Genomic DNA, 17,922 nt, shown 5'->3' with positions numbered 1-17,922 from the left:
TTGTTTAAATAGTCTTATAAACAATATAAAAATGTAAAAGCATCAAAAACCGCAGATATGTTGGCCAAAAACATTTTAAAATTTGACAGTTGACAATCCAAATCCCTCAAATTTGGATTAAGATCTATATATATAAAAGAAAGTCGTGTTAGTTACTCCACTTATAACTCAAGAACGGCTGAACCGATTTAGCTGAAAATTGTCTGGGAGGTAGTTTAGAGCCAGGAGAAGGACATAGGATACTTTTTATCCCGTTCGAAATAAAAAAAAGTCTGCTTATTTATTGCCATTAAGGCGGAACAAAGTTCGCCGGGTCAGCTAGTTGAATATAGAAATCCAGCATAAAAGAATTTGGTCAACCTTTTTTGTTGGTTGAAGCACCTAGTATTTTTAAAACAAATGCAAAATCATTCTTCGTTTATAGATACTACACCTCCAGAGTTGACGAACGGCGTTATACCAAACGGCAAGTTGTCGGTCATCAACGGAAAGGAGCCGATATATGAGTCGGTCATACCGCGCGCGCCTGAACCGGTCAAAGAACCGGTTAGTGTTGCGATGCCGCCGCCGCCGCCGCCTCAAATGCCGCCGGAAAATAATGGGTAAGTTTCTTGTCTTTATAACGATGGTACATGTGATGATAATTACTTTATTTTGAACTTTATTGCCAAGGCAACACAAGTGTTAAGGTCCAAAAATAAGGATGTTTTTTTAACTTGCGTAGCCGATTAACTTGCCTGAATTCATAATTGAATGTAACATGAAACAGTCTGAATGGTAGTTAGCCCTTATACGGCAGTGCGAATATAGTTCCCACCATATTTTGAACTCTATTCGCTTGTTGTTTAAGGTCCAAAAACAATGAACAATTTGGACTTGTCATGCCCGTTATAGGCTTAAAGTTAATATTTGCATTATTTAACAAATACATAATGAGCCTTCAAGACTACTGACAGTAACAATTCTTCCAGGTTGCCAGACAAAGAGCCAGAACCAGAGTTAGAAGCGCCATTACCACCGGCACCAATCCCAGTGATAAACCACGTGCCAATGCCAGCCCAAATGAAGTCACCTACGCCGCCGCCGCCGCCGATCCCCATGGATACCTGCATCAGCCCGCCGCCGATGCTCAACGGAGATTCAACCGTAAGTTCTAACTAATAATAGCTGTAGTTGCTTACTACCGACTTCAGTCCCAGTGCTGAACCATGCTACCATGCTGACCCTTCTGAAATCGTTCTCGCCTAATGAGGGCTATCGTTTTAGCGCTCACCAGTTAGCGTCACTGTAGAGTAAGGTCCTGTCACTTGCTAGTAGCGAAGACAGTGGCACCAACTGGTGAGCGCTAAAGTGGTAGTAGGACTATCGCATTTGCACTCATCAAGATGGCGCCACTGTAGAGTAAGGTCCTGTCAATCGCCAGGGATGCCAACTGTTAAGTATAAAAACGATAGCCCTCATTAAGAAAGAAAGAAAGAAAATAACTTTATTTTGGCAACAACAGATTCAGGCAACTAAGACATACACAAAAAAAAAACTAAGTTGCCAAAAAAGGTCACCCACTCAGTAATATCTTGACAGTGTGACTGCCAAGACACTGATTTTCAGTGGGTGCCTTTTGCAACGCTATACAACAAAACGTCGGCCGTTTGGTGTAGTGGTTCGAAACGGACTACTATTCCGGAGGTTGCGGGTTCGATTCCCGCACAGTACAAACATTTGTGTGCATGAACATATTTGTTTGTATTGGACTGAATGTTTTCTATGTATAATATGTATGTATTTACAAAAAAAAAAAAGAGTATTTAAGTATGTTTATATCCGTTGTCTAGTACCCATAGTACAAGCTTTGCTTAGTTTGGGACTAGAAGCGCAGTGTAAAATGTCCAATGATATTTATTTATTTATTTAAAAAAGAAAGAAGAAAAAAATAATAATAAAGGCCATATTTAATAATTGTAATCCTTATTCCCTTGCCACAGAGCACAGAACGCCACGCCCGACGCAAAGAGCGCGTGGAACGACGCCTCAACCAAATGGAAGCGGCCGCGTCGCCTCCCACCAGCGCGGTCCCGCCCATCACGCCATCTGCAGACGTACCCAACGACCTCTCGGAATTCGCTAAGATGTACTTCAACGACCATCCTCGCTCACCTGAAGGTAATGCAAATCTTATATCTATACTAATATTATAAAGCTGAAGAATTTGTTTGTTTACTTAAACGCGCTAATCTCTGGAACTACTGGTCCGATTTAAAAATCTTTCAGTGTTAGATGTTAGCCCATTTATCGAGGAAGGCTATAGGCTATACAACATCACGCTACGATCAATAGGAGCAGAGCAACAATGAAAAATGTTGCGAAAACGGGTTTTCTTCACGCGTACGAAGTCGCGGGCACAGCTAGTTCTTCATATAAAGTACAGTTTGCCATGATAAATATTAGGCAATTTAACTCAAAATAGACGAGTTACTTAAATACCGGTGCTGTTCTATCACACGTTCTGTGGGAGTAACAAACGATCTATCTAATTTCTTCAATTTGTACTTTAATAACTGGTGGTTTAATGAATATTATTAACCCTTTACCATTCGTATAGAGTATAAATTGGCATGTCTTTTAAAAATCACTTTCCTATTCCAGTGCCGATGGTCAATTATCATCTCTAACATTTTGTAGAAGGTTAACGGAGCGATCTGTGCTGAACGCATGTTTCACTTTAACAACCATACTGTTGTGAAAGATTACATCATCAAAATGTCCATTAATGCTTTATAAATAAGGTTCATAATACCATATATTACTTTTTCAACAGGGACTATTATGGCGACTCTAACACGCAAGAGCAAGTCCATGGAGGTTCTGACCAAAGAGGAGATGATCACGTACTATAAAGGCAGCAGCATCCCCACGTCGCATATACAGCTGCATGACCCTGACAGTGTCACTGCGGCTGTTAACATATTCCGGGTAAGGCAATCAAATATTTTACGAGTACATTACCATACAAATTAAGGCTGGTTTTAGAATCGCGGTGACGCACGCTAACCGTTGGCGCTGACAGCCGAAATGTATGAATCGTCGGCGCCGAGCGATCAGCGTCACTCAGGAACGTTTAGTTCAATGAGAGTTCTTTGTGTGTGGATTTTGACATATCTGTCAATTTACCTATTCTTTGCAAATAAATACTTTGACTTTGAAAAAAATGTCATGTCAAAAATAACCAATCATGCTGCATTTGGACCTCGCGTCTACGTATTGCCATCTGGCGGATTTTTCAATCGCGAAAACCCTCATTACATACTGTTACATACATATTGATCTGTCAGCGCCGACGATCAGCGAGCGGTCAGCGCGATTCTAAAACCAGCCATAATCTGTCAACGCTGATGATCAGCTCGCGGTCAGCGCGATTCTAAAACTCGCCTTGTCATTAATTACTACGCAATTCGAACATTACAATACCACCGCTTGTGGTTGTGTTAAAATGACACAAAATGGGGAAATTACACGCCATGATTCAGTTTGACATGAACATAAAATGGGCGGTAGGATTGAATGAATTTTTGCTTGTGACAATGTGTTGATCACTGAACTGTTCAGTTTAAACATGATATTGTGGTTGTTTTAGGATCTATGCCGGTACATGAGAGGCGAGCTGACTGCAGACAAGGAGACGCAAGTGATCCAGTCGGTCATAGCCAAGGGGCTGGAGCGCGAAGAGTTACGGGACGAGATATTAGTACAATGCGTTCGACAGGCAAGTTCATTTATAAATTACTTGTAGAATAACTTTTATGTTTATGTATGCAACGTGTAAAAACGCTAAGAAACACCCAAGTGATAGGCTATTTCTTCTTTTTTTAATATCAAAGACTTGAGTTTTAGAAGCTACTGTCTGACAATATTATCACGTGCAGTTTTGAAAGTTGGCAATCTTAATTGGAACAGGTAACAGCTATTCAGAGAGATTTCTCATCTTCTGCTGTGTTACTATCTCTAGATCAGGGTTTCTCAAACTATGGGTCGCGAGCGAACATTGAATGGGCCCTGCCTGTAGAACGACACACCACCCTACCGATACAACCGCTGGGCAGCGGGCGAATTTCCTATAGGTGGGTCCCGAGTTTGGGAACTTGTATTAGATGAGTCCAGACAACTTTGGGAACCACTGCTCTAGATAAAAGGAATGATGATTACATTTAGCACTTTAATGGCTTTCCTGTGCTTATGTTTAAATGTTCTTAAAATTATTTTGTCAACAGATCACAGAATGTCCAGTAGAAGACTGGGCGGAACGCATATGGCTGGTCCTCTGCTTATGCGCCGTGGCGTGGCAGCCCAGCCGTGGGCTAGCGCGCCACTACTCCGCCTGGCTGCGGACCCACGCCCGCCTGCCCCCGCCCTCGTCGCCCATGTCGCCCGCCCAACATCCCGCTAGGGCGGCGCACTGTGCCCAGTGGTGTCTGGATAACTGTAGAGGAGCGGCCCCAAGGCAGTTGCCGCCTAGCACTGTGGAAATTGCTGTGAGTATCACACCTGCTCACGTCGCCCATGTCGCCCGCCCAGCATCCGGCCAGGGCGGCGCACTGAGCCCAATGGTGTTTAGATAACTGTAGAGGAGCGGCGCCTAGGCAGTTACCGCCTAGTACTGTGGAAATTACTGTGAGTATCACACCTGCTCTTGTCAGTCATGTCGCCCGCCCAACATCCCGCTAGGGCGGCGCATTGTGCCCAATGGTGTCTGGATAACTGTAGAGGAGCGGCGCCTAGGCAGTTACCGCCTAGTACCGTGGAAATTGCTGTGAGTATCGCAAATTCTACATCATGATATCACGCAGTAGCGTGGTAGCTCAGCCGTGGGCTAGCGCGCCACTAGCCACGTCGTCACCCATGTCGCCCGCCCAACATCCGGCTAGGGCGGCGCACTGTGCCCAGTGGTGCCTTGATAACTGTAGAGGAGCCGCCCCTAGGCAGCTACCGCCTAGCACCGTGGAAATTGCTGTGAGTATCACACCTGCTCTTGTCAGTCATGACGCCCGCCCAACATCCGGCTAGGGCGGCTCACTGTGCCCAGTGGTGCCTTGATAACTGTAGAGGAGCGGCCCCAAGGCAGTTACCGCTTAGCACCGTGGAAATTGCTGTAAGTACCGCAAATTCTACATTATGATATCACGCAGTAGCGTGGCAGCCCAGCCGTGGGCTAGCCACTACTACGCGTGGCTGCGGACCCACGCCCGCCTGCCCCCGCCCTCGTCACCTATGTCGCCCGCCCAACATCCCGCTAGGGCGGCGCACTGTGCCCAGTGGTGCCTTGATAACTGTAGAGGAGCGGCCCCAAGGCAGCTACCGCCTAGTACTGTGGAAATTGCTGTAAGTACCGCAAATTCAACATGCTATCACGCAATAGCTTGGCAGCCCAGCCGTGGGCTAGCGCGCCACTACTCCGCCTGGCTGCGGACCCACGCCCGCCTTCCCCCGCCCTCGTCGCCTATGTCGCCCGCCCAACATCCGGCTAGGGCGGCGCATTGTGCCCAGTGGTGTTTAGATAACTGTAGAGGAGCGGCGCCTAGGCAGCTACCGCCTAGTACTGTGGAAATTGCTGTAAGTATCACACCTGCTCTCGTCGCCCATGTCGCCCGCCCAGCATCCGGCTAGGGCGGTGCATTGTGCCCAGTGGTGTTTGGATAACTGTAGAGGAGCGGCCCCTAGGCAGTTGCCGCCTAGCACCGTGGAAATTGCTGTGAGTATCATACCTGCTCTCGTCGCCCATGTCGCCCGCCCAACATCCCACTAGGGCGGCGCATTGTGCCCAGTGGTGTCTGGATAACTGTAGAGGAGCTGCTCCTAGGCAGCTACCGCCTAGCACCGTGGAAATTGCTGTGAGTATCACACCCCCCGCCCTCGTCGCCCGCCCAACATCCCGCTAGGGCGGCCCATTGTGCCCAGTGGTGCCTTGATAACTGTAGAGGAGCGGCCCCTAGGCAGCTACCGCCTAGAACTGTGGAAATTGCTGTGAGTATCACATTCCCCCGCCCTCGTCGCCTATGTCGCCCGCCTTTGTTACCTATGTCCCCCGCCCAACATCCCGCTAGGGCGGCGCACTGTGCCCAGTGGTGTCTGGATAACTGTAGAGGAGCTGCTCCTAGGCAGTTGCCGCCTAGCACCGTGGAAATCGCCGTAAGTACTGCAAATTCTACAACTACTCCGCCTGGCTGCGGACCCACGCCCGCCTGCCCCCGCCCTCGTCGCCCATGTCGCCCGCCCAACATCCCGCTAGGGCGGCGCATTGTGCTCAGTGGTGTCTGGATAACTGTAGAGGAGCCGCGCCGAGGCAGTTGCCGCCTAGCACTGTGGAAATTGCTGTGAGTATCACACCTCCTCTTGTCAGTCATGACGCCCGCCCAATATCCCGCTAGGGCGGCCAATGTGCCCAGTGGTGTCTGGATAACTGTAGAGGAGCGGCCCCTAGGCAGTTGCCGCCTAGCACTGTGGAAATTGCTGTAAGTACCGCAAATTCTACATCATGATATCATGCAGTAGCGTGGCAGCCCAGCCGTGGGCTAGCGCGCCACTACTCAGCCTGGCTGCGGACCCACGCTCGCCTGCCCCCGCCCTCGTCGCCCATGTCGCCCGCCCAGCATCCCGCTAGGGCGGCTCATTGTGCCCAGTGGTGCCTGGATAACTGTAGAGGAGCGGCCCCTAGACAGTTACCGCCTAGCACCGTGGAAATCGCCGTAAGTACCGCAAATTCAACATCATGATATCTGATACTCCGCCTGGCTGCGGACCCACGCCCGCCTGCCCCCGCCCTCGTCGCCCATGTCGCCCGCCCAACATCCCGCTAGGGCGGCGCACTGTGCCCAGTGGTGCCTTGATAACTGTAGAGGAGCGGCCCCTAGGCAGTTGCCGCCTAGCACCGTGGAAATTGCTGTGAGTATCGCAAATTCAACATCATGCTATCACGCAGTAGCGTGGTAGCTCAGCCGTGGGCTAGCGCGCCACTAGCCACGTCGTCACCCATGTCGCCCGCCCAGCATCCGGCTAGGGCGGCGCACTGTGCCCAGTGGTGTTTAGATAACTGTAGAGGAGCGGCCCCTAGGCAGCTACCGCCTAGTACTGTGGAAATCGCCGTAAGTACTGCAAATTCTACAACTACTCCGCCTGGCTGCGGACCCACGCCCGCCTCCCACCGCCCTCGTCGCCCATGTCGCCCGCCCAACATCCCGCTAGGGCGGCGCACTGTGCCCAGTGGTGTCTGGATAACTGTAGAGGAGCTGCGCCAAGGCAGCTACCGCCTAGCACCGTGGAAATTGCTGTGAGTATCGCATTCCCCCGCCCAACATCCAGCTAGGGCGGCGCATTGTGCCCAGTGGTGTCTGGATAACTGTAGAGGAGCGGCCCCAAGGCAGCTACCGCCTAGAACTGTGGAAATTGCTGTGAGTATCGCATTCCCCCGCCCTCGTCGCCTATGTCGCCCGCCTTTGTTACCTATGTCCCCCGCCCAGCATCCGACTAGGGCGGCGCACTGTGCCCAGTGGTGTCTGGATAACTGTAGAGGAGCGGCGCCTAGGCAGTTACCGCCTAGCACCGTGGAAATTGCTGTGAGTATCACACCTGCTCTCGTCCGCTATGTCGCCCGCCCAACATCCCGCTAGGGCGGCTCACTGTGCCCAGTGGTGCCTTGATAACTGTAGAGGAGCTGCCTAGTACTGTAGAAATTGCTGTGAGTATCGCATTCCCCCGCCGTCGTCACTTATGACCCCGCCCAGCATCCCGCTAGAGCGGCCCATTGTGCCCAATGGTGTCTGGATAACTGTAGAGGAGCCGCCCCTAGGCAGTTAGCGCCTAGTACCGTGGAAATTGCTGTGAGTATCGCAAATTCTACATCATGTTTTCACGCAATAGTGTGGCAGCCCAGCTGTGGGCTAGCGCGCCACTAGCCCACGTCGTCACCCATGTCGCCCGCCCAACATCCCGCTAGGGCGGCGCACTGTGCCCAGTGGTGTCTGGATAACTGTAGAGGAGCGGCGCCAAGGCAGTTGCCGCCTAGTACTGTGGAAATTGCTGTGAGTATCGCATCACTCTGGCCTCGTCGCCCATGTCGCCCGCCCAACATCCCGCTAGGGCGGCGCATTGTGCCCAGTGGTGTCTGGATAACTGTAGAGGAGCTGCGCCGAGGCAGTTACCGCCTAGCACTGTGGAAATTGCTGTGAGTATCACACCTGCTCACGTTGCCCATATCCCCCGCCCTCGTTGCCTATGTCGCCCGCCCAACATCCGGCTAGGGCAACCCACTGTGCCCAGTGGTGCCTTGATAGAGGAGCGGCCCCAAAGCAGTTGCCGCCTAGCACCGTGGAAATTGCTGTGAGTATCACATCTCTCTGTCCATGTCACCCATATCCCTGTGAGTAACCTATATTCATGATTTCAGCACATTCACTTCGGAAATCTCCCTCCAGGGAGATATCAAACTACATCTCTAACAAACTTGTAGGAAAATCAATTATAAGAGTATAGTGCGTAAAATATAGTATTTTTATTTCTTTCAAAAAGCTCTTGTAATTGATGAATGAACTAAGTTTCCTTTGCTTTATAATCACTGATATGTTTATTTCCAATCAAAATACATTATTTATCGTAATCCATCTTCTCTTCCAGGCGATGCGCCGCCTCGGCACCATAGTCTGCCGGTTCTTCTTCCTCGACGGGCGCACCAAAGCCATCGACGTTCACCCCGCCGATACAGCGGCGGCGGCGGCGGCTCGCCTCGCCGACAAGCTAGGACTGGCACCACAGTCAAGAGCTGGATGGGCCGTGTACCAGCAGAGAGGCGGCAAGGAAGAGCACGTCAGGGCCACGCAGTACCTGTATGACGTCATCGCGGCTTGGGAAATGTAAGTGGAAGTTTTGATCTTCATTTGTTTTGATGCACGTTGCTTTAGCATGACAGATTTTTAGCCGGCTGGCCAACCAAAGCCATCGACGTTCACCCCGCCGATACAGCCGCGGCGGCGGCGGCGCGCCTCGCCGACAAGCTAGGACTAGCACCGCAGTCGCGAGCTGGATGGGCCGTGTACCAGCAGAGAGGCGGCAAGGAGGAGCACGTTAGAGCCACGCAGTACCTGTATGACGTCATCGCCGCTTGGGAAATGTGAGTGGTAGTTTTGATCTTCGTTTGTTTTGAGGTACATTGCCGTAGGTATAAGATTTAGCCGGCTGGGCCGTGTACCAGCAGAGAGGCGGCAAGGAGGAGCACGTTAGAGCCACGCAGTACTTGTATGACGTCATCGCTGCTTGGGAAATGTGAGTGGGACTTGATCTTCATTTGTTTTGATACTCATTGCCGTAGGCATGACAGGCTGGGCCGTGTACCAGCAGAGAGGCGGCAAGGAGGAGCACGTTAGAGCCACGCAGTACTTGTATGACGTCATCGCTGCTTGGGAAATGTGAGTGGGACTTGATCTTCATTTGTTTTGATACTCATTGCCGTAGGCATGACAGGCTGGGCCGTGTACCAGCAGAGAGGCGGCAAGGAGGAGCACGTTAGAGCCACGCAGTACTTGTATGACGTCATCGCTGCTTGGGAAATGTGAGTGGGACTTGATCTTCATTTGTTTTGATGCACGTTGCCTTAGCATGACAGATTTTTAGCCGGCTGGCCAACCAAAGCCATCGACGTGCATCCCGCCGACACGGTGACGGCTCGCCTCGCCGTCGCCGACAAGCTAGGGCTGGCGCCACAGTCAAGAGCTGGATGGGCCGTGTACCAGCAGAGAGGCGGCAAGAAGGAGCACGTCAGGACCACGCAGTACTTGTATGACGTCATCGCTGCTTGGGAAATGTGAGTGGGAGTTTTGATCTTCATTTGTTTTGAGGCACTTTGCCTTAGCGTGACAGATTTTTAGCCGGCTGGCCAACCAAAGCCATCGACATCCACCCCGCCGACACAGCCGCGGCGGCGGCGGCGCGCCTCGCCGACAAGCTAGGGCTGGCGCCGCAGCGCTGTGACTGGCGAAATGTGAGTGGGACCACAGATATTATTAAGTACTGTGAGACGTTCGATCTTCCTTTGTTTTAACACGCGATATCGATGTGTAGTGCAGACATTATGGATTCATTTGTTTTAACATCTTTTTTACACTGATTTGTTTGATTAAACCAATTAAACGCAATACATGTTTCGTCAGTCGAGTTGCAGCACTTGTTGCAACACTTGCGGCTCGACTCTCAGCCGAGTAGATGCAGTCAATCATTCCATTATTGCACGTTTATATTCTTTGTAACTAATTTGTAAAATCCATTTTCATGTCTTAAGGTTCGAAGGAAATAAATAAATTTAATTTATCTCTAGTCTTGGCTGGGGCACAAAATCAATTTCTTGTTAAAAGAACGTCTGAATGAGCCGTTTCCACTTTTGTATTTATTTATAATTTCCAGTTTAATGTGGTCCGTAATAAATTATTTTACTCTCTGATTTAGTTGATTATGGTATATGTGGATCTAAGGCTTTAAAACTGTTCATTGATATATTACAGGCAACAAGGTCCGGGCGGCGGGTCAGCCGACAACCGGTTCGTGTTCAAACGGCGGCTGTTCCGCGGCGGACGGGAACTTCCGCACGACCCGGTCGAAGTCGCCCTGCTCTATGCACAGGCCGTTCACAGCGTCGTCAAGGTATGTAGTACACTTTCTGACATTCATAGCTAATGGGAGCTTTTGTTGACCACCCAGGGGCTATAATTAATCTACACAATATCGACAACTTAGCGTAGGAAGTAGCCGCGATAAAAAAGTATGGAGCCCTTGCTGTTCATGTTTATTCGATACACTTTCAACAAATCATCACTTACTACACATACTTCAATGCATCATAGCGCGCGGCGTGTGTGCATATACTTGTTGTACAGATACAGTGACTGTGTGTGTTGCTCGAACGATCACCGCCGCGATAAAATCAATGCAAAGCTGCATTCTTACTAGCACGCGCACTCAGCTCCGTGTGCCAATATTAATTGAAGTATGTGTATCTCAATTGATGTAGTCTCTTGTTTTTACTAGAAAACGTGTTCCAATTTCAAAAACGTTAGTTAAAAAGTATTTATCTTTTCAGCTGGACGAGTTCCCAGTATCAGAAAAAGTGGCGCTGCAACTAGCAGGGCTGCAAGCGCAGGTGTCGCTTGGAGAACCTCCACCGAGCCCGCCGCCGCCGCACACGCGCGCCTACTACTCGCATCCCGACCAGTTCTTACCTCAACGCATCGCTAGGGCCCGCCCCGCACATCAATGGGTGAGTTTTGACGTCTAGGAAAGGGGGTCATTCTGGCTAGGAGGGGTGTCCCTCTGCAACTAGACGAGTTCCCAGTATCAGAGAAGGTGGCGCTGCAACTAGCAGGGCTGCAAGCGCAGGTGTCGCTAGGGGAGCCGCCGCCGAGCCCGCCGCCGCCGCACACTCGCGCCTACTACTCGCATCCCGACCAGTTCTTACCTCAACGCATTGCTCGGGCGCGCCCGGCGCACCAGTGGGTGAGTTTTGATACGAGGGGGAGGGGTCATTCTAGGCCGGGGGAAGGCCGGAGTTATTCTAGCTAGGAGGGGTGTCTCTCTGCAGCTGAACGAGTTCCCAGTATCAGAGAAACTAGCAGGGCTGCAAGCGCAGGTGTAGCTAGGAGAGCCGCCGCCGCCGCACACGCGCGCCTACTACTCGCATCCCGACCAGTTCTTACCTCAACGCATCGCTAGGGCGCGCCCGGCGCACCAGTGGGTAAGTGTTATTGCGAGGGAAAAGGGTTCATTTTAGCCTGGGGGAGGGACGGAGATATTCTGGACGGGAGGAGGGAGAGGGGACATTCTGACCGGCATAGGGGTCATTCTGGCCGGGGAGAGGAATCATTCTGGCCGGAAGGTGTGTCTTTCTGCAACTAGACGAGCTCCCAGTATCAGAAAAAGTGGCGCTGCAACTAGCAGGGTTGCAAGCGCAGGTGTCTCTTGGAGAACCGCCGCCGAGCCCGCCGCCGCCGCACACGCGTGCCTACTACTCGCATCCCTACCAGTTCTTACCTCAACGCATCGCTAGGGCCCGGCCCGCCCATCAATGGGTGAGTTTTGACGTCTAGAAAAGGGGGTTATTCTGGCCGGGAGGGGTGTGTCTCTACAGCTGGACAAGTTCCCAGTATCCGAGAAGGTGGCGCTGCAACTAGCAGGGCTGCAAGCGCAGGTGTCGCTAGGGGAGCCGCCGCCGCACACGCGAGCCTACTACTCGCATCCCTACCAGTTCTTACCTCAACGCATCGCTAGGGCACGCCCGGCACATCAGTGGGTGAGTTTTGATGTCTAGGAGGGGGTTATTCTGACCGGGAGGGGTGTCTCTACAGGTGGACGAGTTTCCAGTATCAGAAAAAGTGGCGCTGCAACTAGCAGGGCTGCAAGCGCAGGTGTCGCTAGGGGAGCCGTCCCCGCACACGCGCGCCTACTACTCGCATCCCAGTTCTTACCTCAACGCATCGCTAGGGCGCGCCCGGCGCACCAGTGGGTGAGTTTTGATGTCTAGGAGGGGGTTATTCTGGCCGGAAGGGGTGTCTCTCTACAGCTGGACAAGTTCCCAGTATCCGAGAAGGTGGCGCTGCAACTAGTAGGGCTGCAAGCGCAGGTGTCGCTAGGAGAGCCGTCCCCGCACACGCGCGCCTACTACTCGCATCCCGACCAGTTCTTACCTCAGCGCATCGCTAGGGCCCGGCCCGCACATCAATGGGTGAGTTTTGACGTCTAGGAAAGGGGGTTATTCTGGCCGGGAGGGGTGTCTCTCTACAGCTGGACAAGTTCCCAGTATCCGAGAAGGTGGCGCTGCAACTAGTAGGGCTGCAAGCGCAGGTGTCTCTAGGGGAGCCGCCGCCGAGCCCGCGGCCGCCGCACACGCGCGCCTACTACTCGCATCCCGACCAGTTCTTCCTCAACGCATTGCTCGGGCCCGGCCCGCACATCAATGGGTGAGTTTAGAAGGAGTTCATTCTGGCATGGAGAAAGGAGATGTTCATTCTAGAGAGGGGATATTCTGGCGCGGAGAAGGGGGAGGTTCATTCTGGCCGGGAGGGGTGTCTCTCTACAGCTGGATGAGTTCCCAGTATCCAAGAAGGTGGCGCTGCAACTAGCAGGGCTGCAGGCACAGGTGTCGCTAGGAGAGCCACACGCGCGCCTACTACTTGCATCCCGACCAGTTCTTACCTCAACGCATCGCTAGGGCGCGCCCGGCGCACCAGTGGGTGAGTGTTGTTGCGAGGGAGAAGGGTTCATTTTAGCCTAGGGGAGGGACGGAGTTATTCTGACCGGGAGGAGGGACAGGGGTCATTCTGGCTAGGAGGGGTGTCTCTCTGCAACTAGACGAGTTCCCAGTATCAGAGAAGGAGGCGCTGCAACTAGCAGGGCTGCAGGCACAGGTGTCGCTAGGAGAGCCACACGCGCGCCTACTACTCGCATCCTGACCAGTTCTTACCTCAACGCATCGCTAGGGCGCGCCCGGCGCACCAGTGGGTGAGTTTTGACGTCTAGGAAAGAGGGGGTTATTCTGGGGCCCAGCCCGCACATCAATGGGTGAGTTGTTGCGAGGGGGAGGGGGTCATTCTGGCCTGGGGGAGGGGGAGGGTCATTTTGGCCGGGGTGAGGGGTCATTGTGGCTGGAAGGGGTGTCTCTCTGCAACCAGACGAGTTCCCAGTATCCGAGAAGGTGGCGCTGCAACTAGCAGGGCTGCAAGCGCAGGTGTCTCGCACACGCGCGCCTACTACTCACATCCCGACCAGTTCTTACCTCAGCGCATCGCTAGAGCGCGCCCGGCGCACCAGTGGGTGAGTGTAGGAGTTCATTCTGGCATGGAGAAGGGAGAGGTTCATTCTAGAGAGGGGATATTCTGGCGCGAAGAAGGGAGAGGTTCATTCTGGCCGGGAGGGGTGTCTCTCTGCAACTAGACGAGTTCCCAGTATCCGAGAAGGTGGCGCTGCAACTAGTAGGGCTGCAAGCGCAGGTGTCTCTTGGAAAACCTCCACCGAGCCCGCCGCCCGCCGCTACTACTCGCATCCCGACCAGTTCTTACCTCAACGCATCGCCAGGGCGCGCCCGGCGCACCAGTGGGTGAGTTTTGATGTCTAGGAGGGGGTTATTCTGGCCGGAAGGGGTGTCTCTCTACAGCTGGACGAGGTCTCAGTATCCGAAAAGGTGGCGCTGCAACTAGCAGGGCTGCAGGCACAGGTGTCTCTTGGAGAGCCTCCACCGAGCCCGCCGCCGCCGCACACGCGCGCCTACTACTCGCATCCCGACCAGTTTACCTCAACGCATCGCTAGGGCCCGGCCCACACATCAATGGGTGAGTTTTGACGTCTAGGAAAGGGGGTTATTCTGGCCGGGAGGGGTGTCTCTCTACAGCTGGACAAGTTCCCAGTATCCGAGAAGGTGGCGCTGCAACTAGTAGGGCTGCAAGCGCAGGTGTCGATAGGAGAGCCGTCGCCGCACACGCGCGCCTACTACTCGCATCCCGACCAGTTCTTACCTCAACGCATCGCTAGGGCCCGGCCCGCACATCAGTGGGTGAGTTTTGACGTCTAGGAAAGGGGGTTATTCTGGCCGGGAGGGGTGTCTTTCTGCAGCTAGACGAGTTCCCAGTATCCGAGAAGGTGGCGCTGCAACTAGCAGGGTTGCAAGCGCAGGTGTCGCTAGGGGAGCCGTCGCCGCACACGCGCGCCTACTACTCGCATCCCGACCAGTTCTTACCTCTACGCATCGCTAGGGCGCGCCCGGCGCACCAGTGGGTGAGTTTTGATACGGAGGGGGGGGGGGGGGGTGTCATTCTAGGCCGGGAGAGGGTCGGAGTTATTCCCGGTTATGCCCGGGAGGAGGGAGAGGGGACATTCTGGCCAGGACGGGTGTCTCTCTGCAGCTGGACGAGGTCTTATCCAAGAAGGTGGCATTACAACTGGCAGGGCTGCAAGCGCAGGTGTCTCTAGGGGAGCCGCCGCCGAGCCCGCCATCGCCGCACACGCGCGCCTACTACTCGCATCCCGACCAGTTCTTACCTCTACGCATCGCTAGGGCGCGCCCGGCGCACCAGTGGGTGAGTGTGAATCATCATCATTTCAGCCACAGGACGTCCACTGCTCCCCCAATGACTTCCACATCGCACGGTTGGTAGCGGCCTGCATCCAGCGCCTTCCTGCTACCTTTATCAGGTCGTCGGTCCACCTTGTGGGCGGACGTCCTACGCTGAGTGAGAATGGTATTATTAAAAGGGAGAGGGGGTTATTCTAGTCTGGGGGAGGGAGTGGGTACATTCTGGCGCGTAGAAGAAGAGGTTCATTCTGGCCCGGAGGAGAGAAACGGGACATTTTGGCCGGGGTGAGGGGTCATTGTGGATGGAAGGGGTGTCTCTCTGCAGCTGGATGAGTTCCCAGTATACGAGAAGGTGGCATTACAACTGGCAGGGCTGCAGGCACAGGTGTCTCTTGGAGAACCTCCACCGAGCCCGCCGCCGCCTACTACTCGCATCCCGACCAGTTCTTACCTCAACCCATCGCTAGGGCCCGGCCCGCACATCAATGGGTGAGTTTTGACGTCTAGGAAAGGGGGTTATTCTGGCCGGGAGGGGTGTCTCTCTACAGCTGGACAAGTTCCCAGTATCAGAAAAAGTGGCGCTGCAACTAGCAGGGCTGCAGGCGCAGGTGTCTCTTGGAGAACCTCCACCGAGCCCGCCGTCGCCGCACACGCGCGCCTACTACTCGCATCCCGACCAGTTCTTACCTCAACGCATTGCAAGGGCGCGCCCGGCACACCAGTGGGTGAGTGTGAATCATCATCATCATCATCATTTCAGCTACAGGACGTCCACTGCTGAACATAGGCCTCCCCTAATGGCTTCCACATCGCACGGTTGGTAGCGGCCTGCATCCAGCGCCTTCCTGCTACCTTTATCAGGTCGTCGGTCCACCTTGTGGGTGGATGTCCCACGCTGAGTGTGAATGGTATTATTAAAAGGGAGAGGGGGTTATTCTAGTCCGGGGTAGGGAGTGGGTACATTCTGGCGCGGAGAAGGGAGAGGTTCATTCTGGCCCGAAGGAGAGAAACGGGACATTTTGGCCGGGGTGAGGGGTCATTGTGGATGGAAGGGGTGTCTCTCTCCAGCTAGACGAGTTTCCAGTATCAGAAAAAGTGGCGCTGCAACTAGCAGGGCTGCAAGCGCAGGTGTCTCTTGGAGAACCTCCACCGAGCCCGCCGCCGCCGCACACGCGCGCCTACTACTCGCATCCCGACCAGTTCTTACCTCAACGCATCGCTAGGGCGCGCCCGGCGCACCAGTGGGTGAGTGTTGTTGCGAGGGAAAAGGATTCATTTTAGCCTGGGGGAGGGACGGAGTTATTCTGGCCGGGAGGAGGGAGAGGGGACATTCTGGCCGGCATAGGGGTTATTCTGGCCGGGGAGAGGAATCATTCTGGCCGGAAGGGGTGTCTTTCTGCAACTAGACGAGCTCCCATTATCAGAGAAGGTGGTATTACAACTAGCAGGGCTGCAGGCACAGGTGTCTCTTGGAGAACCTCCACCGAGCCCGCCGCCGCCGCACACGCGCGCCTACTACTCGCATCCCGACCAGTTCTTACCTCAACGCATCGCTAGGGCCCGGCCCGCACATCAATGGGTGAGTTTTGACGTCTAGGAGAGAGGGGGTTAGGAGAAGAGAGAGAATTATCCTGGCCCGGAGAAGGGAGAGGTTTATACTGGCCCGGAGGAAGGAGAGGGGACATTTAGGCCGAAAGGGGTGTCTCTCTCCAGCTAGACGAGTTTCCAGTATCAGAAAAAGTGGCGCTACAACTAGCAGGGCTGCAAGCGCAGGTGTCTCGCACACGCGCGCCTACTACTCGCATCCCGACCAGTTCTTACCTCAACGCATCGCTAGGGCGCGCCCGGCGCACCAGTGGGTGAGTTTTGATACGAGGGGGAGGGGTTCATATTAACCTGGGGGAGGAACGGAGTTATTCTGGCCGGGAGGAGGGAGAGGAGACATTCTGGCTGGGAAGAGTGGTCATTCTGACCGGGACGGGTGTCTCTCTACAGCTGGATGAGTTCCTAGTATCCAAGAAGGTGGCATTACAACTGGCAGGGCTGCAGGCACAGGTGTCTCTTGGAGAACCTCCACCGAGCCCGCCGACGCCGCACACGCGCGCCTACTACTCGCATCCCGACCAGTTCTTACCTCAGCGCATCGCTAGGGCCCGGCCCGCACATCAATGGGTGAGTTTTGACGTCTAGGAAAGGGGGTTATTCTGGCCGGGAGGGGTGTCTCTCTACAGCTGAACAAGTTCCCAGTATCCGAGAAGGTGGCGCTGCAACTAGCAGGGCTGCAAGCGCAGGTGTCGCTAGGAGAGCCGTCGCCGCACACGCGCGCCTACTACTCGCATCCCGACCAGTTCTTACCTCAACGCATCGCTAGGGCGCGCCCGGCGCACCAGTGGGTAAGTTTTGTCGCGTGGGAGGTCATTGTGACAGATGGTCAATCTGGCCATTTTGACTCGAAGAAGGAGCTGGTCATTCTGGCCCAGAGGATGAAGGTACTCATTTTGTCTTGAAGAAGGGAGGAGTCATTCAGTGCCGGAGGATAGAGGGATTTGTTCAGGCTGGGGAAGGAAGGGGTCATTCTGGCAGGCAGCGGCGTCATTTTGGCTTAGAAGGGGTTCATTCTGGCCGGGGAGAGAAGAGGTCATTTTGACCCGTGGGTAGAAGACGGTTATTCTAGCTAGGGAAGGGCTCATTTTGACCTGGGGGAGGGAAGAGGTATTTCTGGCACAGGGGAAGGAAAAGGTCATTCTATCTTGGGGGAGGGAGGGGGGTCATTCTGTCATGGGGAAGGGACGTAAGGTAGGAAAAACGTACTACATATTGTTACTTTC

The 17,922-nt window shown here is 53.7% G+C and overlaps 1 protein-coding gene across 1 annotated transcript in view; it reads left to right on the top strand.

Moving 5' to 3' along the window:
* Positions 1–17,922, top strand: part of LOC135080854 (myosin-I heavy chain) — a 110,585-nt gene that overhangs the window by 81,648 nt on the left and 11,015 nt on the right. Inside the window, 9 exon segments of the mRNA XM_063975581.1 lie at positions 425–628; positions 992–1,146; positions 1,983–2,160; positions 2,816–2,970; positions 3,632–3,760; positions 4,266–4,526; positions 8,662–8,897; positions 10,539–10,677; positions 11,114–11,290. Coding sequence (XP_063831651.1) covers positions 425–628; positions 992–1,146; positions 1,983–2,160; positions 2,816–2,970; positions 3,632–3,760; positions 4,266–4,526; positions 8,662–8,897; positions 10,539–10,677; positions 11,114–11,290 — 1,634 coding nt within the window.

This window comes from Ostrinia nubilalis, chromosome 18 (genome assembly GCF_963855985.1).
Source record: "Ostrinia nubilalis chromosome 18, ilOstNubi1.1, whole genome shotgun sequence".
In the NCBI taxonomy this organism is placed as follows: Eukaryota; Metazoa; Arthropoda; class Insecta; order Lepidoptera; family Crambidae; genus Ostrinia; species Ostrinia nubilalis.
The sequence above is the reverse complement of the archived record's forward strand: the minus strand, read 5'-3'. Positions and strand labels throughout refer to the sequence as shown.